Raw genomic sequence first — 23,032 nt, forward strand, 5'->3', positions numbered from 1 at the left:
TATATACTGCTGTGGAAAAGGTAAAGGGACCGCTCCATTTATTTATTAATAATACTCATATTTTTCTGTGTATTGTAGGGTCAGTTCAAAAATGAATATTTTATGTAATACATTTTTTCACAACTTTTATGCATTTTTTCAGTCCCTCACATTGCTGTTGGTGGACTTGATCTCATTCCTGAGGTTTTTTTCTGTTGAAATTCAACAGATAGTGGACGGAAATGTACACAATACATGCAGGAAGTATGATCAAAGCCAAACTAGTGTCGTCTAGTAGCAGAAGAAAGACAAAGACACTGACAACCACCAAGTAAGCATTTTGACCATTACCCTCCTATAGTCCTTGTTTCCTGTTTACACTAATGGTATTTTTTATTTGGCAACAATTGATGAAGTAATTGTAACAAATATATACATTTTTAATAATACAAGTAATATATCATTTTTTGGGGAGATTTGAGAGTACATTTGTACCTATTTACCACAAAATTCCTCAGTTATACCATTAGCTTGAATGTAAATATTACATTTTTATGAAAAAATCCTTAAATGATTTTCACGATTTCTCATTCTTTATTTTGGGGTAAAATGTGAACCTTTATTTTTTGTGAGACAGACCTACAGTAAACATGTCTGTATCAGAGATAACCAGATATATCCATGTAAATTCTTTATCAATTTAGTTGGATAACATACTATTCATAAGGAATTCGGTTCTTTATTGCAGCATATTCCTGATCAGCTGCACAGCCGCTGTTTTTTTACTTGATACATAGATTGTTTTCTTCAGTATCAGTAGCTATCAGTCTTGGTCATTCACGTTTTGATGTTTTTTTTCCTGTTTGCTGTTCGTATCTTCACCACCACATATATCCCAACACACAAACACACACACATACACACCTACCAGTAACACAGAGATCCTAATCCAACCCGCTCGAATGAAGCAACATTCATTGTATAGTCTTATCGTCGTGCTAAGCTCCATCGTATCTGAGTCACCAGGGGAAAAAGTTTTGTGTCTAAACTAGTGAAAAGTCTCCACATACACACATCCGACTGGTAAAATTACTCTCCAAAAGGACACATACATATTCTGAAGAGTCAACGACAGATCACCCATGAATGACTCTTTCTTCTGTGGAACACAAAATAATATATTTTGAGAAATGTCTTATTGGTTAAACCTCAAAATGGTGCACATATATTTTAAGTAAAGTCAAAACATAATATTTAACAGTGTGCATAAATGATGAAAGCATCCCTTTAATGGGTATTTATGAGGACAAAAGCGATATATTTGTGTAATGCCTTTTTTTGAATGAGAGCAATTTTTCTTAAACAAATAATAATCTATACCTTCAGGATGTTCTGATGTGTGGCATCTTGATTCTTATTTCAATCCTGCTGAGATAACAGACACACAAGCCCCAGGCGTGTCTGTGTACGTTGCATGTCTTTAAGGGGATAGAAAATGTGACGTGGGCTCACGGCCACTGAATGGGATTCTGACCCTGGACAGCGAGTCAAGCGAGAATCCTAATCAATGCAAAGCTATTCTGAGACGTTCTTATTCGGCATGACAAACTATCTCAGTTGCACACATACATGCACACGTTCAGCAGTCCACCTGCTGTGAAAGTCTATAAAGGTGTGAAAGACACTGTTCTAACTCAAGGCGATGTGACATTGTTGGCGCTGATAAGAGCCTTCATCTCATGCCACTGGAGGGCAAACCCCACCGAGACCAACGTCACGCTCTTCGTCACACTCGTCATCCTCACGTCGCTTCCAGTTTTCTGTTAGAGGATGTTTGAAAGTTGTCAATTATACCTAAACAAACATTTAGCTTTTTCAGTCTGCGAATTACTGGATTCAGCTCGAATTTAATTCGCAAGACTCGATCGAGATCAAATGCTAAGAACAAGATTCGACTTCTGTGGTTAAGAATCATGAATTTTTTTATTCAATTTAATTTCGGTTGATAAACGTTTGCCATATAAAATGAAATGTACAGCTTTATTACATTTATATCCTGATAAGATAATTTGGTTATTTAAGCCACAAACACAAGCAAGGGCATTTTCTGACTCTGAGCCAATAATCTAATCCAACGGCCCATTCAAACCATATTTATTAGCATTTAGTTTTCGGTTTTACTGTAGTTTCATAAATATGTCTTTTCACTTATTATGTTCATTTTAGGGCTGTCAAACGCTTAATCACATCCAGAATAAACATTTGCGTTTACATAATATATGTATGTGTACTGTGTTATTAATAAGCAGAAAAACATACACATACATTTATATTTACCAATAATTGAAATAATATATAAACATATATGATTTTGTTTATTTATCTTAAATGTGTTTATAAATCAAAATTAATATGCACAGTACACAATTATGTAAACACAAACTTTGATTCTGGATAAGATTAATCCTGATTAATTTTAGTTTAGTTTTCCGTAATTGTATTGTATTTTTGACATTTTATTAAAATGAATGCATTAAAAAGTGATAGTTGATTTTCAGTTAGTGCCACAATTTAAACATATTTCTATTTAATCCTGAGGCAACATTACCAAGTTCATTTTGTAATATTTAAGCTAATATTTTATTTGATTCATTCATTCATTCATTCATTCATTTTCTACCGCTTATCCGGGGCCGGGTCGCGGGGGCGGCAGTCTAAGCAGAGATGCCCAGACATCCCTCACCCTAGACACTTCCTCCAGCTCTTCCGGGGGGACACCGAGGCGTTCCCAGGCCAGCCGGGAGACAAAGTCCCACCAGCGTGTCCTAGGTCTTCCCCGGGGTCTCCTCCCGGTCGGACGGGCCCGGAGCACCTTCCGGGGAAGGCGTCCAGTAGGCATCCGTAACAGATGCCCAAGCCACCTCAGCTGACCCCTCTCGATGTAGAGGAGCAGCGGCTCTACTCCGAGCTCCTCCCGGGTGACCGAGCTTCTCACCCTATCTCTAAGGGATCGCCCAGCCACCCTGTGGAGGAAGCTCATTTCAGCCGCCTGTATCCGGGATCTTGTCCTTTCGGTCATGACCCAAAGCTTGTGACCATAGGTTTGATTACAACATACAGAAATATTTTGAGAATTTTAGTTTTAGTAATAAAAGTAATATAATATTATATTTTGTATTATAGCCTTGGTTTACACCAAAGACGATAACACTAGCCATAATTTCACAACTTTCTTTCAATATCCTTGCAATCCTTTTAAAGTCCCGGGGAAATAAAAAATGACAATGGCTATTTTTTCATTAAATACTGCAGCATGGCTGATCAATGTGGGTCGTTCTCTTTTTTTCTGTGCCCTCATTAAATCAGAACATGCACTTCTGTCCTGTAATGACTATCCATCTTAAATGATGCATGTAAGATGGCTTGGGCGGAGCATCCGTTAACTCCTCCCCTTCAATTGTCAGTCTGCTGCCAGTTCCATTTCAAAATGCTATCTATATATCCAATCAAATCGCAGAGAAAGACGAAAGCCACACACACTATTTTTCTCAATAGAAATTACATTTCACTCGGAAATGCATCAAAATACGGATGTAAAAATGATTGCAACTTCTGGTTCACGGGGACGAGTTTTTTCAAGCAGATGAACAATAAAACATTGACAGCCAATCAAAATCCATTAAAATTTAAAGGACTAACACATTCAAAAATGTGAAACTGCAGTGTGCATTTTTAAAATAAGCAATAAACCAATAATTCTACCTGTTTGTGCACATCCTAATGTTCTTACACGAACAAACATTCAATTTGACGATTAATCTCTGTAACCCCTTAAAGTTCTCTCTTGGGTATGACATCACTCTTGCGTTCTCAAAATATTCTCTAATGACGTTTCTTCTAGTATATTTTCCTGTATAGCTAAGAGGTCACGTCTGCTCTTCCGATAGCAAGCGAATAATCCTCATTATTTTCCGCTATAAATAACACACAGTCCATTTCTCTCACAGCGTAATGACCCATCTGTGCAATGTAGTGTGCGTACGGCCACCGCAACAGAGTTTAACCGGGGCCTGCTCTTCTTTAGATAGAACGCTGGGCCGTAACTCCGGTCTAAAACAGATTAGAGAAGTCCGGAAAGATGGGCGTGTGCAAGATGGATGACACCTCCCAGCTCTCCGACATATCACTCACTCTAATGAGGAGTTGGCGGACAAACGGAGTGACGCAACGCCTGGTGGAGGAGTGGGGGTATAGAGCGAATGTGCGAGGGGAGATAAGAACCAGCAAAAGTCTTTTAGATAAAACAGATTGAGGGGCGCTGACTGTGATTATCCCACAGGAACACACAAAAATGGAGCTCGAAGTGGAGTTTTAATGGTGCGCAAATGTACACACTACCGTGATAACTTTACAGGCATCGCTCCAATATAAAGATACCAACTTGGTCACCCGCGCACTTGTCATCACACGCATTCTTCATCGAGACGACAATCCCATAACGCAATGCAGAAGATGAGAGAACTGTACTTCTTTATACGTATAATTCATTGCATTTATACATAAATGGCGTTTTCTGATTTTGGACGAATTTGCTTAATCTTACAAAGTTCTGTAGTTGCCTACATAGACAAGACATCTCACTAGATTTTAGAACACAGGCGTCTTGACGCGTCTCTTTCTTCTTCCCTCACCGTGACTCTTGTTCGATCCTTGTGTCTGTGCAGTCTGGTGATAAATAGCAGTTTAGATGGAAGAGAGAGAGAGAGAGAGAGAGAGAGAGGGTGTAATCGTTTCTCCTCTCTGTCCTTCTTTCGTCTAGTTCTCTCTTATCGTTGTCACTGGTAAACAGATGAATCTTCACAGGTTTGGATTCTCTTTGGAAAGACTGGTGCTGCTGCGAGCGTCTCTCTTCTCCAGACACCGGGAGACTGATGCAGCGGAGCACAGGCCTAATCTCACAGCCACAATCTCTCCCAAAAATCGAATGATAGCAGCCCCGCTGAACAACAACAGAAAGTACAGACAACACAGCACAAAGTGAACATGAAATGTTCCCTTGTTTTCAGCTCCGATTTGTGCCTCGACATACATTCTCGTCATGTTATTTTAATAAAATTGTTAACAAAAACAGAGATGAGAACGTAAAGTTGTTTTTAAGCTAATTATTTTGTTGTTGAATGTTTTGACTGAAGTCTTCATCCTCTACATTTTGATTAGAACATATTAATGACTGAACCTTTTAAACCATGAGACGCTACAACCAGTAGCAAACGCACTGATGGGAAAAAGCTTTCTGTGCCTAATAGTGAATTTGAATTACTATCTAAAACACCAACATTAAAGCATTAGACTCCCATTCACTCAGACCGACTTTCACTCAGGTGTAACGGAAGATGATACGAATGGGAGGCAGCGAGAAACAAGAGCGAATGATGAATCACCAAGGAGAAATAAGACAAACAGAATTAGGGGCCATTATGAGACAAGAGATAATTATCACATCTTAGCCACCGCTGTCAATCACGACTGATTTACGCACGGGAGTAGGAGACGGAGAGAGAAGGTGTGCTCTTAGCACAACTGTTTATTCCAATAATCAGAAATGTCTAAGGTAACGCTAGCTCTCCATCTCCTGAAGGACATTTCACAAATAGCAACGTTCTGGCAGTTTATCACGATATACCGCAGTATCACGGGGCCTGTCTCCCTGCTCGTGTTTGCAGTCACGCTCCTCTGCTGGGATCTTCATTTGTCCTTTATAAAAATACTCAGTTTGATGGACAGGCTGGGAAATGAGGTCGTGTATCATTCTTACGTCACATGGCATCGTCACTGACATCACAAGCGCTCCAGAGTGTGAAGCGTCCATAAGAAGTCACTTTACAGTCATAAAGGACAACTTTTGAGTTTTAAAATGAGACGATTGATTAAATGCTACAATATATTTGTATTTACATTGGTTTCGCAAAACTTACTTTAATGACTATTTATTTATTAAATGAAGTAAAAGAGGTGTGCAAATAAGAAAGTCATTGGGCTTCACCTTGAACACGATTGTTTATTTATTGCGGAAGGTCACACTGTTATCGGACGTGTTCTTTATTAACTTAAATAAACAGTAAAACATGTGCCTTAAAATATAACATTTATTCTTCGCGACAATTATAGACACTTTTAATATCTAAATAAATAAATATAACGTGTTTTTCCTTTTAGATTCTTTCTTTCAGTCCATCATTTTGCGCGTTCAGTATACCGTATAAGGGCAGCAGGAAGTGATTTGTCAATTAGTCGTGCAACTTTGTTACATTGATTATGACGTCATGGCAAAAATCTTTTTTTAAATCTTATTTGCTGTCATATTTATTTTTCATAGCAAATTTGTTTGTCTTACCTGTGACACTGAGATGAAGTGCCCAGCTTGTCCACGTCTTGGCATCCACGTGAGCGTGCATGCACGTCCGCAGAGGGCGGGGCTTTGGAAAAGAGGGGTGTGTCAATGCTCAAGCATCATTTCCAATACCCTTAATTATTATTTTCCGAATAGCTTTCAAACATATTTTTCATATTAAAATAGACTAGCTGCAAATGTTAATGGTATACAAATATTTTAATACAAATACGTTTTTAAAGTCATTTAAATACAATACAGACACAAAAAAGACAGTATGCTCCTGCTAAAATGACACAGATCATGGGGGAACTTATTTGTCAATACTACAGGATTTGATTTAGAATGAATATGCCGTATATATGTTTAGGACAACATATAACCATACGAATATATTTTAACACCATACTACTAATTCTGCAACCAATGTATACTACAAATATGTTGACTTCTGTACTGACAAAATAGTAGGCCTACTTCATTTGCCAAAATGTTTGTATAATGTGATTAATGTAACACCACAATGTAACATGACTAACATGATTTCCATAAGTTTTATCAGCTGTGAATTTCAGTTTTTATTGCCAAATCTCCATGAAAACTACCAGGTTTACTATAATGAAGTCATGTGATGACAGCAATTAAAACATTAATCTTCATGATATGTGTACGGTGGCGTGTTTTTAGCAGAAGTATTCTGTTCTGTTTCAGTAAAAGAAATACATCACAACATGTTTCAGTTTAGATTTAATGATTTTTAGAACATCACACCATCAGATTCATTGCATTCTACACGCACACAATAACACAGACAGACCTACATGCACATTTAAAAGAGTTTAATTCACTTTATGATAAATTCATCCCTTTAAATCCAGAAAAATATAGCAAAATAACTGATCTTTTATAAAAAATGTACTTATTGATCAATTCGCTTTGGAAAAGGAATTAAGAAATTGTTTAAAGAGAACTGCAGTGACAGTAAGAATAAGCTGCTACGATCAGAAGTTATAAGAACTCAACTAGTTATTAACAAAAGTTTTAATACATCATAGAGAATTACACATCAAGGTACTCAAGTATTTCAAGCATCAGATTTATTTGCTGTCTCGTCCTTTCTTCTTCTGTTGTTCCTGAAAGAAGTCATTGCACGCCACCGTCAGCGCCGCCACCAACACAACAAACTCATTGAAGTCGACCTCGTTGTCCTTGTTGGAATCCAGATCGTTCATGATCTTCTCCACCAGATTGGGGTCCTTCTGAGACTAAAAACATAAGCAAAATGGAAAGAACGTTCAGTAAAGCATGTAATATATGATCTAGTACTGAATGCTAATTGGTCAATGCAGTGCCATTACAAAATATACATTGTAACATTTTGATTGGACCATTTGAGGACATCGAATGAAGATTTGCCCTGTCCACACAACAGCCATTAAAATGTGGGAACAATAACATCTCTTATAAATACGTGTTTGATACATTAGATCCTAAAGAAGTCATTTGAGGTTGTATATCAAAGTTTTTGCATTTGCATTTTTGTCCATTCTTTCAAGTGATCTCATTCAGATGACTGTACATGTACCCGCCTCCAGACCATTCAGTGTAAGATCATCAAATCCATCCATCTATCCTGACATCCATTCCATATGACCACAACTGGGCAAGACCTATGGCCATGCGTTCCCATGGTGATGTTGATAACCAATGAGCCATGACTTTAAAACCATCAGACTCCATCAGCCTGTGGCTATCCTGTATGATTGACTACCTGTGTGTGTGTGTGTGTGTGTGTGTGTGTGTGTGTGTGTGTGCGCGTGCGTGTTTTTGTGTGTGTGTGTAACACGTTAAGCCAGCAGACACAGTTTAACATCTCACTCATTACTCTTTTGCCTCCCCAATGTTACAGTACACACTCCCGGGAGAGAGAGGGCGTGTTGTGGCGAGGAAGAGGTGGGAATCTATATCAGGCTGTGTTCCAAGCAGTAATTGATGATGCGTAAGCAACAGTCTCGTACTGATGATGCATGCACAGCTGAGACCCACATCCAAGGGGGTGAATCTCACGAAAACATCAGGTCGCATTTAACCAAAATTGAAAACTGTATTAAGGAAAAGAAAATGAAGCCTATTTTGGGACAATTTTTAGAACAATATTTAGCTTGAGAACATTGTTTTATTATATTTCATCTTTTTATCATTGCAGTTTTTGTTTTTTGGTAAATTCCATTATTCTTAATAGTGCTTTTCATAACATTTTCAAAATGAGTGTTGCTTGTGTTTCAGTAGTTTTAAGTTTAAATCAAATAAGCATATACAGAAGCATTACAAACAAATACTACTTAAGTCGATTCAGCATACAATATTCCTAAATTGATTTTTTTAAGGAAAAGTTTGTAGTTTTGGAGTTAAATATGTTCCAAACATGTTACATGCAACACACAAACACAAGGAAAGTGCAGGTGTCTTTTATCAGAGACTCACATCAGACACACTCTGTTTAGTCTCATGAACTCTCATTGAGGGTCAGGAAATATTTTCTAATTATGAATGGCTTTTGCTCTCACAGAATTACATCGTATCTGATGGGAAAGACGTAATTCACTGAACGAATTTCCTCAGAGTCTTCTTCGTTTTGCTGCCAGCTCACTAACTGGACTGCGAGCAGAAATTACACCGGAAATAAACTCAGTAAACAATCTAAAGAAATTAACCAAATCCTAATCAATAATCAACATGTTGGAGCCAAACGTTCACTCACATGCATAAAACATGCAACAAGAGCGTCTCTGTGTTGGATGTCAAGTTGAAATCTTAAATCATAATAGATGGAATTAAAGGATTATGTTGGCTTGATTTAACATTTGAGATGTTATGGGCTTTGAACTGCGTGCCAAGAAACTCCCTCTCTCATTGTCTGTTTTATTAACAGCTTTCATGTGATTCATCATCACACGGTCAACGGTTGAAAGGATGATTTAATTCAGATTTTTCAGAATTCTTTTCATAATGATGAAAGCAAGGTGTAGTCATTTGATTGTATCCTATTTCCACAAATGATAACAAGGAATATAATAAATGCACATTTAGAAATCACTTGAGGTGGCTACTGTTTTGAAAGATCATGGATGCACATTCTGATATAAACACGTTTCTGTACACCGATACTCTAAAAAAGTATAAAATATCGTCACTGTCCTTCCGAAACCCACGACGTCTGAATTTGCTGTTTGTATCTGAATTGTGACTTTTGGTCAGAAACAAATTTATAAAAGAAACTATTGTTAAACCAATAGAAAAAGTCTTTAAGAGTCCGATAAGGTGGAAATAGAGTGGCACTTAAAATGTCCTCCATTACTGTTTTAAAAATCATGTTAATGTCAGTTTATTGCAAGATTTTCTTTAAGAAGAAACAAGAATGAAGTGAAATTCTGTTTGCTAACCATGAGGAAGTCGGTGAGTTCGCTGTTTAGAAGTTCCTTCAGCTCTCCTTTGTTGAGTTTGTATTTGTCTCCATCGTTCCCCGAATAGTTGTAGAAGACTGTGATAAGTGCATCCATGGCTCCCTCCAGTTTACTGGGCATGGCTGCTGCAGACCACCTGTGCAGAAGAGAAGATACCACGAATAACACTTTACATTATGTAGTCTTATATTTAGCTTCTATTTTTAATAACAAAGTAAACTTTTTTAGAATGATGATTCCACTAAAGCACTTCTTCTAGGAGTACTATGAAAATTCCGTGGTAAATAAACACGGTAATCACTCAGTACCATAATATCGAGCAAAATAACGTGAACAACAAGATCAATGTTTCTTAAAGTTAGAGGTTATTTTTTTATTTATTTTAAGTGATTTTATTTAACCTTCAGCCTAGGTCCAAAGTTTTTAAGCAAAGAGAAAATGGTAAAACTCACCTTGTTCAGGACAGAGATGTGAACTACGGGTGTGTTCGCTAATAGAGTGTTTTGAGGATGGAGTGAAGTTGTTTTTGAGATAACCTGTGCATGCCAAGGACCCACCTCTGTTGCCGTGACGATGTATCATAGCTCAGGTGTTGCACCATAGTAACCCTGTGATTTCAATCCTCAACTAAGCACACGCACACCTGCAACAAAAAAACACAATGATAGACCAATGGCCTCCTGAGAACTCTGGGTACGCACTCACACATTTTCAATAATAGTATGTATGAGTGTCATTGCATTATACAATGCAATTTATCGCGGTATGTGCAATTACATCTAATAAAACTGGATTTAAAGCACTTAAGAGTTAATACAAGTAGTACAAATTGTGATGCTTGTCTTAGAATGTTCATCTGTCATCATGATAACTGTCCCACACTAAAAAAGTGCTCTGATTTCTTCTCAATTAGAGCCATTGTTTGTTAGATCTGAAAACAAAACCATATTCTTGGAGATGATAAGTAAATAAGCAGAACAGAAATATTACCAATATTCCTTACTTGTTTGAAGCTCAATTACTTCATCTTCTGGCTAAATGTATAAATCACAACTAGAATCTGAACACACATATAAATGGCATGATGCTATTTTTGCTAAGTTTAGGAAAGACAGTCCTCTGTAAAGTCAAATCAATAGTCGAGCCATTTATTAAGAAGATCATTGATAACAAACTGACTTTACAATTAATACAGAGTGGCTATCAAATTTATTTGCTATTTATTGGCTATTCCCGATGAGAAGATGATTGCTCAGGACTCTTCGCTATAAAACCTTAAATATTTATCTTGAATTTTTAATTTTCTTTGCTTTGTTGGTTAACATCAGCAAGCGTTACAAACAAATGATTGTCATTACTTGCAGTAAAATCACTGGTGTTGACAATGAGTCTATCTGATTCGATTTATTCTCTTACTTCCATTAAGATTTATTCTTACAGCTATTTTCATACTTAATTCACATAAAAAAGATGTTGATATGTTTTCATGTATCTATGTATTTGTATGTGTTGTGCCAAAATAATTATACTCTTTAATGGTGACAAAAAAACGTAATGATTATTACTTTATTGTATTCTGTCATTTTGGTTGACAGAAGGTTCAGTGCCTTAACTGGAAACTCCGGCAGCATCCTCCGAGCGCAAATGCTTACGTCATGACTATTATTGCTCGAAGAAACAGGAGATGAATGACGTGCATGTACTTGTCATAACAACACTAGAGTAATCCCATGGATTTAACTTATAAATACTAGAAAATCTCGAGCAACAAATTTGAAGCACAAATTCCTTATTTTGAAAATAGGAGATTTGTTGTATATGTGGATGCCTGACCGTTTCCAAAATAACAATTCAGAAATGTGTGAATAAAATAAACAGAACCGAATAAGTGTGAATAGAGAATGTAACACGTTTGGAGACAGCTCCCTTGTTCTCTCAAGGGATGAAGCCAGGTTTATTTTTGACCCGCATTGACCTGAGGGAGAGCAGGCCGGGTCAGGGTAAGGCTCAGGTGTATTTCTCCACCCCTCCAAACGAAAGGTGTTTTCCATTCATTAAAATGATGAAACATTTCCCTTGCTAAGTGAATTTGAATGGGGGGTGTATTAACAATTTTCTATTTCAAGGTACTTTATTGGCATGATTGCGTGTTCTTACAATATTGCCAAAGCATTGAACATACGTACGATAAGATATAACAAAAGACATACGTACAACACAAACATTAGAATACAATTTTAATTAAGTAAGGGATAAATATAGAATAAAATATTAAATAAAGTATATGTAAATAAACAAATGAAATATGGAATCTATATCAAATGTAGATTTCAGGCTGAAACATGAGAATGGAATAAAAGTCAACAGTGTATTGTTTGTAACAGATGAAGGCAGTAGATAGATAGATAGATGAATGTAGCAGCAGCTGATGTGTGTCTCTTCTCCCCCAGTAACATCTGCATCTGCTTACCAAGAAAGTGTTTCACTCTCACATCTTTAAATTGATCACAATGAAGGAGAAAGTGTGTCTCTGTTTGGACTCGTTCTTCCTTTGGAGTTTATGGCCAGACTGTGATCTCCAAGTCTGTATTTGCTCGGGATCCGTCTCTGTTTTACATCTCCAACAGTGTAGAGATAATCTGCCAGATTGTTTTTTATGTTTAGGGTTCGATAGCATTCTAGTTTACTTTGGTTTTTACTTTCCTTTTCCCGATGATCATAAATATGACTTTTTACTTTCTTTGATGGTTTGGTTTATTCTGATTTGGTTTTGTTCCGTTGTGCCGCTCTGAAGTTTCAGAGCCAGCTGTCAGATGGACTGGCTTTAGGTCTCGGCTCTTGGGTTTTAAGTGCTTCATATTGAAGTGTGTTAAGAGGACTTGAGTTAGGGTTTGTCCAGAATTTGAAGAGGATGTTATTGGATATTATCAGCCCTGCATGCATTATTTGGTGTTCTTCTCTGAACTCTTAAAAAGTTACTACAAAATTCAGCAATGAGGTGTTTATCCCATTTGGAGTAATCTGTCAGACACTGTGGACCCCAAACCTCACAGACATATAGAGCTATAGGCAAAATTACACTATCAAAGATTTGGGACCAGACTGTAATATCTGTTTTGGTGGATTTGCCTGTGATGGCATAAAATGCTCGTCTAGCTTTCTCTTAAAGGTGCATTCACTGCCAAATATGCCGAGATAATCGTAGTGTAAAGTGTGTGCGATTGTAGAGTAAATGTGTATCTGTTTTCCTGTAATCTGTGTTTTTCGGGAAAATCGCAATTTCTTTTTTTTAGATTAAAATGAGGAGAAATTTTCTCGTGCTCTGAATTGTGATGCGCTCCTGACCTCCTGTGGCGCATTATCGCATATGCAGGAAATAAACACCTAGCAGAGCTCTTCCCACTTAAAGAGAGAAGTTCATCTTTTTCGTTTTTAGCTGCTTTAAGATGGAAGTAGATGGTTATAATATGCCTCTACCCGGCAAACATGTCAAGGAGGTGTTCATCTGGTTTTCCTTGATGTGGGCCGTATGCGTTTCTTCAGCTGTCTTGTGTCCTCGTGTTTTCGCTCTACGTCATCAATAACCATCGAAGTCCGATTACAACACCTACTTAATTTTTTATAATGCTTCAGAAATGCAAATAAAATAAGGCATTTCAAAATTAAATAAGACGTTCTAACGAGCACATACAAAAATCCTAAATTAAGAACAAGAGAAACAAAAGTCAAAAACAGAGTGAAAAAAAGAGCAGAAAATAACATTAAAACTGCTAAACATCAGGGACTCTAACAGTTTAGATAACTTTCTACCAACCTACACTTTTACAGTCATTTTAAAATTATTTTTGAAAACTCCAACACATGGTTTTGTTTTCAGGCACTAACACTTATTCATATAGAATTTCCACACATTTAAGATATTAATTTGATACAAAAACCCATTGTGTAACTCTTTCATTACAATTCCAAAAAGTATAACATTTTTAGGAAAGGCAACAGATCATTTGAATGTTTTAGCCATAATCAAAAATAAACGTGCTGTTGTTTCCGTTTCTGAATCCCAAAACGTACAACTATATCAATATTAAACCTATATCTAAGAAGTTCTAAGGAAGGAATAATATAATTAAAAACGTTTTAGTGTACTTGCTTTGGTAGGTATATAGGTAAGAAAAGATGGTTCTTAATTAGAGCTCTTTGACAAAAGCCGAATCACATTATTTCCATTAACCTGATTTTGAAAGTCATGGGTTGATAAAGTTTTGTATTAGTTTGTTTGGAAAACTATTCCAAATAAAATCCTTCCCATTTATTTGTAAAGATGGTAATTTAATAGCTAAGGATACACTGGGCAACGTATTTCGGTTCCCATGAAGTACCCCGATGTGTTCTCGATATGTGTTGCGCGCCTCTAAGTCCCAGAAGTCACTGCGGCGCGTCCATCCAACGTCGTTCTTTCGAGGCTGCCTAGCAAGACCACAAGTCCGTACTTTGCGTTCGTGGAATTGAGAAAATGCCTTCCAGAGGACCAGAAAACCAGCTAAACCAGTTTTAGAGTTTTTCCTTTCAATGTATTTCAGACTTTTTTCGGCTTTCTTTGTTTTATTTTTGGGGGATATTCTTGGACCTACACTAATGTATAAATATATAATCTAAAGAATACATACATAAAATACTAAGGAATTTTATTGTCGAGTAGCCTAATTAATAGTTAAGTAAGTAGTTGACCAGAATGCGTATTTGTAAAAGTGACGTTTGTCGACCGACAGAGGTCGCGCTGGTGTGTGGATGTTACTATACAATAACAAAAAGCTTAAGAGTCAGACACAAGTTTGACAAAAAAGAACTAGTGCAGTATTTTCACTCACTTATAAATAATGACATCACAACATTTTAAAGGAGTACATCTGCCATCATTTTCTGAGTTAAAACTGTAGAATAAATGTACAAATTTCCAATTACTGATGGATGGACTAATGTCTGGATACTTCAAAAGCCCAAAACTCAAATAGATCAGTTTGCATGTCTGGTAAGGATCAGGCTTTCTGCAAATATTCATGTCTGACTGAAGCTCTATATGAAGAGTCTAATACCAAAATGAGATAACTCAGTTAAATTTGATCTAAAATTATGTTTTTTTGTGCATTTCAATGAAACTGCAGTTGTTTTGTTTTTATTTAAGCCATAGTAACTAAAAGAATACATCTTACTGACACAATAAAAACATGATAAAAAATAAATCTCATTTTGGAAACAAACTCTTCGATGTGATATGAATTATAGACAAATCTCCATCGGTGTAACACGTCCAGAATGTCTAATGTAAATACCTGGTCAGATTCTGCACTGATCTGTAGAACGTCAGTGAGACGCCATATAGAATGGACTCACAGCCCTTTGCAACCAGATACTGAAGAGAAACCGCAGGAGCAGACAGTTAATACTGGTTTTCATAAAGCCTGTTCTCTGTGAACCATGACAGAAAGAATAGTCATGCAGCAGATGTGATGAGAAGCAATGCCAGTTGATAAACACGACAAAAATCTCAATGTTAAGACAATACTGATATACATGAACATATATAGCGTGTTAAAAAACAACCACAATTGACCAAAACGCTGTACAATGACAGAGGAGAGGAGACAGCATAAACATAAAACAACTCATTGATAGGAACATTTAGATGTGTGCAGGCTGTTTATATGAATAATGGCAGCTCAAATTTTGATGAAATAAAGTGCACTTTAAATTCAGAAGTAATTCTCTAAAACATCCAGTAACGGCCTACAACAACAAATGATAGAATTTTCTTTTAAATAAAGTTGTCAAATGCTGAGGAATGTGGCTGTTTGCTCGAATCCCTCTGATTCATTGGCCAGTGGGACATTAACTGAATTGTGAAGACTATACTGAGATTCTTAAACTACAGAGAAATACTTTTGAGTATGGAGCCTTTAAACTAATTCTCTGTATCCTCCCTTATGCAAAGAAAATATATTTTCCTTCTTAACTGTCAATGCATTAAATCGTTTAATATATATTTGGAAATATATCAAATATGACAACATTTTGAATAATACATAAGTAACATAAAAATTGCATTTACGAAATATGGAAATGTTTTATTGAATATATTACATAATATGCAGTCCAGTGACTGATTATTTATCAAAAGTTGCAGCAGGTAATATGTTTCGTTTACATTTCGAAAAAGTTAAGAAAGTGAAGGTAGAAAGTTAATTGAAAGGTTGTTTGCATGAGCATGCGTAGAGTAATACTGACTCCATTGAGAACAGCTCAGTGGTCGCCTGCCCTGTACTGATCTCTGCCATTCTGCTTGAACAACAAACCAGAGAGTCACCCGACTGTTAACTTCCTGATCTGAAAAATGACAAAATCAAAGCATGATTCATATCTGTGAAGGACTGACAGCAGATGATTAATGATGAGAGAGAGAGAGAGAGGCCTCGTCAACTCTTTTCTAAATAGATAGATGGTTTATCATTCATTTTCTAAACAAATCCTGACAGACAAATATATACATATTCATGCAAACGTTATGCAATGTCCATTTGTGTAAATGTCATGCTTATGATTGAATATCAATAGGCTTTGCAAGGTGCAACAGAAAATGATGTGAAAAGCGTGTTGTTCTAACATTCGGTTGCAGGTTTCAATGTCCGCCTGTTATGTAACAACCTTAAGCAGTTAGAATTTGGACACTTCCGATGCTCGAAGGCTTAAAGGAACAGTTCACCAAAAATGAAAATTGTGTCATCATTAACTCACCCTCTATTCATTTCAAAACTTTATGACTTTCTTTTTTCCACAGAACAAAGAAGATATTTTGAAGAAAGTTGGCAACCGAACAACACTGGCCCCTATTCACTGATATTGTACGGACACAAAACCATTGCAAGTGAATGGAAGCCGGTAAACAACATTCTTCAAAATATCTTCTTTTGTGTTCTACCTAAGAAATAAAGTCATACAGGTTGGAAATGACAAGGGGCCGAGTAAAGGATGATAAACATTTAATTGTTTGGGTGAACTATCACTTTATAAAGTTTGTTACGCAACGGTTGTGAATGCTGTAATAATAAATAACACAAAAAAGGATTTGAAATGACAATCATGAATCTGTGAATCGTACGTCTAAAATGGTAATGTTTCTCTCCATTTCTGGGTCATAAATGACTTGACAATTCAGCTGGTCAAATGTTGGATCATTCTCCAGGCACCAATGAAGACCGTTCACACACACCACACACCATAGCAAGCGGATGGAAGCGTGGGGGGTGAGAGAGAGAGAGAGAATGAAAAAGAGAGAGACGCTACAGATGCAGGAGGTGGTGCTTGGACAGATTTTTAGAGGCCTGTCTCACTTGGCATAGATCAGATCATTTACAAAAACCCACATCCTCCAAAGACGCTCGGCCAATAGAGGGCAAAACAAGAGATACTCATCACTGGTCGCTGTCAGCATCCTTAGCCCACCGCAGGACAAACAGCAGCCGGCTGTGGCATCAAAACACATAGCTGGTGAGCTTGGTGTGTGCACGTCCAGACAGCATGCGCGTGGAGCCATTGAGCGGCGAGTTGGACGTCAGCAACAGAACCTGGGCTCTCTCCGAGCACTCCTTGTTGCAGCCCGTCTGGGATTATCTTCAGCAGAACCACGAGGGCACCCTGCGATCTCCTCTGTTCCCCGTCGTCCTCTCCGTGTCCACCTACCTGGTGTTGGTGTTGTTCTACACCGTGCTGGACCTGCTGGCTCCCACCTGGCCCTCCATCCGCCGCTATCAGATCCATCAGGACCGCACGGTCACCTGGTCCAACATCGGCACCACGTTGGCTCTCACCACGTACAACCATCTGCTCTACATCTTCCCCGCCGCCGTGGCCCAGTGGCTGTGGCGGCCACCTGTGCCGTTACCCCGTGAGGCGCCCACCGTCTCAGCCTTCCTGCTGGGCGTCGTGGGATGCACGGTGGTGTTCGACTTCCAGTATTACTTGTGGCACCTCCTGCATCATCGCGTGGGTTGGCTGTACCGAACCTTTCATGCGATCCATCACCAGTACCGCCAGCCCTTCAGCCTGGTCACGCAGTACCTGTCCGCCTGGGAGCTGTTCAGCGTTGGATTCTGGGCCACGGTGGACCCCTTGGTTCTTCAGTGCCACTGTCTCACCGCCTGGGCGTTCATGATTTTTAATGTCTGGGTGTCCACGGAGGACCACTGCGGCTACGACTTCCCCTGGGCCATGCACCGGCTGATTCCCTTCGGCCTTTGGGGAGGAGCGCTGCGGCACGACGCTCACCATCAGCAGCCGGGCACTAACTTTGCCCCTTTCTTTGCACACTGGGACTGGCTGGGGGGCACGGCTACCATGCCCCCCCCAACGAAGACAAAAACGAGGCGAAAGAGAGATGAAAAGGCAGCCTGAGGCTCTATTTAACTCCCTCCTTATCCCTTTTCACACCCTCTCGCTCTGCCTCTTAATCATCTCTTTGGAATCGCTCTCATTCGCTCCATTCGTCCCGCCCTGTCTCGCACATTCTCTTTAGCTATTCAGCTCTCCGGCTCATCGGTCCACATGTCATTTTTCAGAACTACAAATCGAGTGTCTTACTAACAAACGAGTAGAAAAACGAGGTGAAGCATCCTTGACGGAAGCGCCTTGGTCCTCTGTTTTTGTTTGTTCGTTCGTTTGAATGTATAAAATGTCTATTCTTACAAATTGATATATTTTTCTAAAACCTTGCAACTGTTCACCAATTACAGAAGGTTATGTGTGATATCTCAGGTTAGTAGTTTTGGCCTTATTTGTAGAAAAGTGTTTTATATGAGATTCTATGTATTTTGTGCGTTCAGAATTGCTCGTATTTCAATGCTTGTTATTGTATTTTTCACTAAAATGTGATCAATAAAATGCTCTGTTGTTTATTATTCTGTGTGGTTTGGATAGTATGACAACAAGTACAGCATCACAGCGGCCGTCTGGCACCAAAGCATCACCATATGAGTCTAAACATGAAAAGTCGGCTTCATATCTCGAAACAAGTGAAGAACATTGACAATCGTAAAAACATGGAAGTTGTGTAATCCTTCATCTCTACTGTGAAACACAAATAAAGACCAAAGTCAATGCAATTACACTGCCAAGATATAAAAAGTTTATACAATGACGAGTTATACTGTATCGAATATATGTGTCCATTATGCAATATGTAATAATTTGATACTTACAGGGATAGTTCACCCAAAGTAAGAAGATTATTTTATCATTTGTTCCTCATGTCATTACAGAACTGTATGAACAAAAAACATATTTCCAAGAACAATGGTAACCAAACAACATTGTATGGACCAAAAAACACTGAAACACAAATGAGACACAAGTGTCATTTACAGATTTTTGACCACATGGTGGTAAAAAATTTATGAATTTTTATTTTTGGATGAACACATTTTTTATGCACAAAAGAAGATATTTTGAGAAGTTTTGTGTCCATACAATCGAAGTCAATAAAGGCCAGTATTGTTTGGTTACCAAGAAGAAAGAAAGTCATACAGGTTTGAAATTAAATGAGGACAAGTTGATGAAAGATTTGGGGTGAACTATTCCTGTATTAAACATTAATACAGTAGGTTCATTCTTAAAGGCATGAAGAATATCTGTTAATACCCAAGTGTATGGATGTTCAGCCGCCCTGAACTTACAGTACAGCGTGAAGTGTTTGCCCTCTATTGTTCAGATGTTTGCGTGTATTTATTTGTCAGTTTTACATAAGAGAAGCGCAGAGAGGATCTGGGCTGAGATCAGACTACAGCCGAATCAAAGGCAATGGTAATTAATCATCTTCTCTTTCATTCGCCCCCCATCCTCTGGCAAACGGAGAATAGCTCTTCATTCTGAAAGAGAGAGAGAAATATTCAACTGACTCTGCAGAGAAATTCAATAATCCACTGGAACTGAATAAATTCATAAACAAGTGTATGTCTTTAAGAATGTACTGTATGAAGTCATATCGCATAGAAGACTTTGAACGATGATGCGCAAGCAATCTAACCTTTGGCTTGTTCTGAGGCCAAATAAGCATAAAACTGTGAGCATTGCAGTGTTTGTGTGTATTAGAAAATGAGGAAGAGCGAGCAGCGTCTGGCTCTCGTCCAGCAGCTCTGTATCTCTGTGGACCTCAGGCTGAGCTTTCTAAACAGTAAGTTGTTATCTGCGGCTCAGCACAGAAAACTTTGGACCTTTTCCCATCAGGCACTGTTGTGGACGCCTCCCCCTCTGGCACCGCAACAGAGGGGTCCTTCAGGAATGTGGAAACTGGGAGAAAATGTGGACTGTGTTTTAAACAAGCGGTTATGCAGGAGAGATCTGTTTATGGGGGCCATCTGTTTAAGCACATAATCTGTAATATAATATTTAAGATGTAAATGAACGGGAATGCATTCAAATGCACGCAGTTTCTATTCGATATCATCCTTAGGGGCTTTTGATGCTTTGTGATTTTTCACTTTTCTTAGCTTTTTAAACCCCAAAATGTAATTGCATTCAGGATAGTTAGTGTGTCTCTCACATATTTTTTTTGTTACCTGTCCCTTGTCACTTATTTAAGCCCTGGAAGCTTCTGTCATTAAAGACTAATTCCTTGTGCGTCCCAGCACGCTTGGCAATAAAGCTCTTTCTGATTCTGATATTCTGATCTGGATCTGATGGTTTTACCTGCATGATGCAATACATAATATATTAGTTATATTATTTTACAGCATTGGCATATATTCTTTATGTTAACATGCATAAAATACCCAAATGGTCTGTAACATTTGCCAAAATGTGAGGCGAAGCAAACTGCTTTAAAAATGCTTGATCTGACCTTTCCTAGTGTGATGAATGAAGAGGAAATTACAAAAACTGTGACTTTAGCCTCAATGAAATTGCAAAAAAAAAACTTGATTCTTCTTGTTAGAATAGAAATAATGACGTAATAACGGTGTAATTTCTTCATCAAACTGATTATTAGTGAATATTGCAAATTGTCTCTTATATTTATGAAATAGAAGGCAATAGGACTGTCTATGCTATGCAAGTAAACAGCAAATTGCATTTACTTCCACAGCCAACAGCCCTGTCGGTTAAAATCGTTGCAGGGAAGCATATGAAGTAATTGTGTGGCCACACTGACATGTTTGTTAATACAGTTGGCTCATAGTGATTACTAGAGGACTGTATGACTACATTACAATTACAGGGAAGGATTACTGACAGGGTCAATGAGGCAAGTGCCCAGGGGCCCTTGACTAGCCTGCAGGGGTCCCGTGGGTTCAAGGTTGCCCCATCCAGTTTGGTACAGAGAACCCAACAACAATTAAAACAAATGTTTATCTATGTGTAATATATGGATCCCCTACAAGTCATCTTTGGTTACACTGTTAAAAATGAAATGATCAAATCATGGCAACATATTTTAGTCATTTAGTCATTTAGCAGACGCTTTTATCCAAAGCGACTTACAGATGAGGAAACATTGGAAGCAATTATAACAACATAAGCAACGAAAATACATAAGTGCATCAAACTAGTCCATTAAAGCCTAGCACAGTATAAAAGCTAAGAATAGTGAGGTTAGTAATTTTTTTTTTTTGTTTGTTTTTTTAAATGAAGGAAAGGGAAGAGAATTAGGAAAAACTCAATCAGCGACGTGTTGACGGAAGAGATGCGTTTTTAGGCGTTTTTTAAAGATGGCAACCGAGTCTGCTGATCTTGTAGCAGCAGGTAGATCATTCCACCAATGTGGAACAGATCCAGTGAAGGTACAGGAGAGTGACTTTTTTCCTTTTTGGGATGGTACCACTAGTCGTTGTTCCTTTGCAGACCGCAGTGATCTGGCAGGAACATATGTTTTTATTTTACTTTAACTTAACTCAATTAAATGTATCTTAATAAAATTAACTTATTACCTAAATAACAGCACATTAAATTGGATTTTCTGAATCTTTTGCTTGATGATTTGATGTTTACAGACGTGTGTCAAAGGGGGATTTTATGGTGAGAAATATTTGTATTTATTTATGTGATGCATTAAATACATGAATATACATTTGACGCAGAGCGAGAATGGTTTAAATATTTATTATCATCTTAACTTTCACTTTCTATAACTGAATGCGCAGCTCAGGGGAAGAACAGAAAAATTGCGGGAGGGGGTAACCCTGCCCATCCCCAGCGCCGATCCTAGAGATCTGGGGGCCTAAGCGAACCATGGGAGCAGCCTGCGTAGTCTGTAGAAGGATCGTCTCTGCCCATCCCTGTACATTTACAGTATCACACATGCTGCCTGTGTTTTGTAATGTAATATAAATGTCCAAAACACAGACATGAAACCCATGATGCTCATCAGGTTTAACTGATGACCATACAAAATAATGTCAAAGCTTGTGAAAGTTTAAAGGAAAAGTCCACCCAAATGTTAATTATGTCTTTTTATAAATCATCTCTATATTGAGTTCTTTCTTCTGTGAAACACATTTTTTGTAAGAGAGAGTGAATGAGTTGCGATGTACAATAAAACCAAAGTGAATGCAATGAAACTGTAAAGATCCAAAAGGTAACAAAAATATACATTTCCACATGACTATATCCCAATATGACTACTTCTACAGCTGCGGAAAATATAAGGAAACCATTTCAAAATTATTTTCAGTTTATCTGAATTCTAGCTATTTATTAAGTTAAGAGTAACAAATTGAAATTGAAGGGGTTGTAGGGACTTTATATATACACTAGATGGCGTAATGTTCAGGACAAATGTAAATGTTCAGGTGGAACTAAAAGACAGTTCCCCCAAAATAAAATAAAAATGTCATTTTATTAACTTCCATTATGTTCAAAACCAGTATACGACTCTTTTATCAGTAAAAGTAGATATTTGGTCTCAGTGGTTTTTGAAAGTCAATGAGAGCCAATGTCGTTTACCATGCTTACCAGCGTTCTTCCAAATATCTTCTTTTGTGTTCTACATACATGTTTGAACTGACATGAGTGTGAATAAATGAATACCAAATGTTCATTTTTGTGTCAACTTGGAAAAATGTGTTTGTTTATTTGGTTAATTTGTCTAAGACCCATTCAAAATCTTTGTAGAAAACAAGAAAAAATAAATATGAACTACTTCTAAAAAGTGAGCATT

General features: G+C 37.7%; 2 protein-coding genes across 2 annotated transcripts; one reads left to right on the forward strand and one right to left on the reverse strand.

Annotated features, from left to right (window-relative positions):
* Positions 1 to 7,467: 7,467 nt before the first annotated feature.
* s100z (S100 calcium binding protein Z) lies at positions 7,468 to 9,954 on the reverse strand (the record flags this gene model as incomplete). The annotated part of the gene is made up of 2 exons (XM_079487239.1): positions 7,468 to 7,635; positions 9,814 to 9,954. The coding sequence occupies 2 exons, from the start codon at positions 9,952 to 9,954 to the stop codon at positions 7,468 to 7,470; spliced, it is 309 nt and encodes a 102-aa protein (XP_079343365.1).
* Positions 9,955 to 17,406: 7,452 nt separating this feature from the next.
* On the forward strand, positions 17,407 to 18,592 carry ch25hl2 (cholesterol 25-hydroxylase like 2; the record flags this gene model as incomplete). The annotated part of the gene is made up of 1 exon (XM_079487095.1): positions 17,407 to 18,592. The coding sequence occupies one exon, from the start codon at positions 17,407 to 17,409 to the stop codon at positions 18,277 to 18,279; it is 873 nt and encodes a 290-aa protein (XP_079343221.1). The 3' UTR covers positions 18,280 to 18,592.
* Between the last annotated feature and the right edge of the window lie 4,440 nt (positions 18,593 to 23,032).

The sequence above is a fragment of the Barbatula barbatula genome (genome assembly GCF_947034865.1).
Source record: "Barbatula barbatula genome assembly, chromosome: 22".
NCBI lineage: Eukaryota > Metazoa > Chordata > Actinopteri > Cypriniformes > Nemacheilidae > Barbatula > Barbatula barbatula.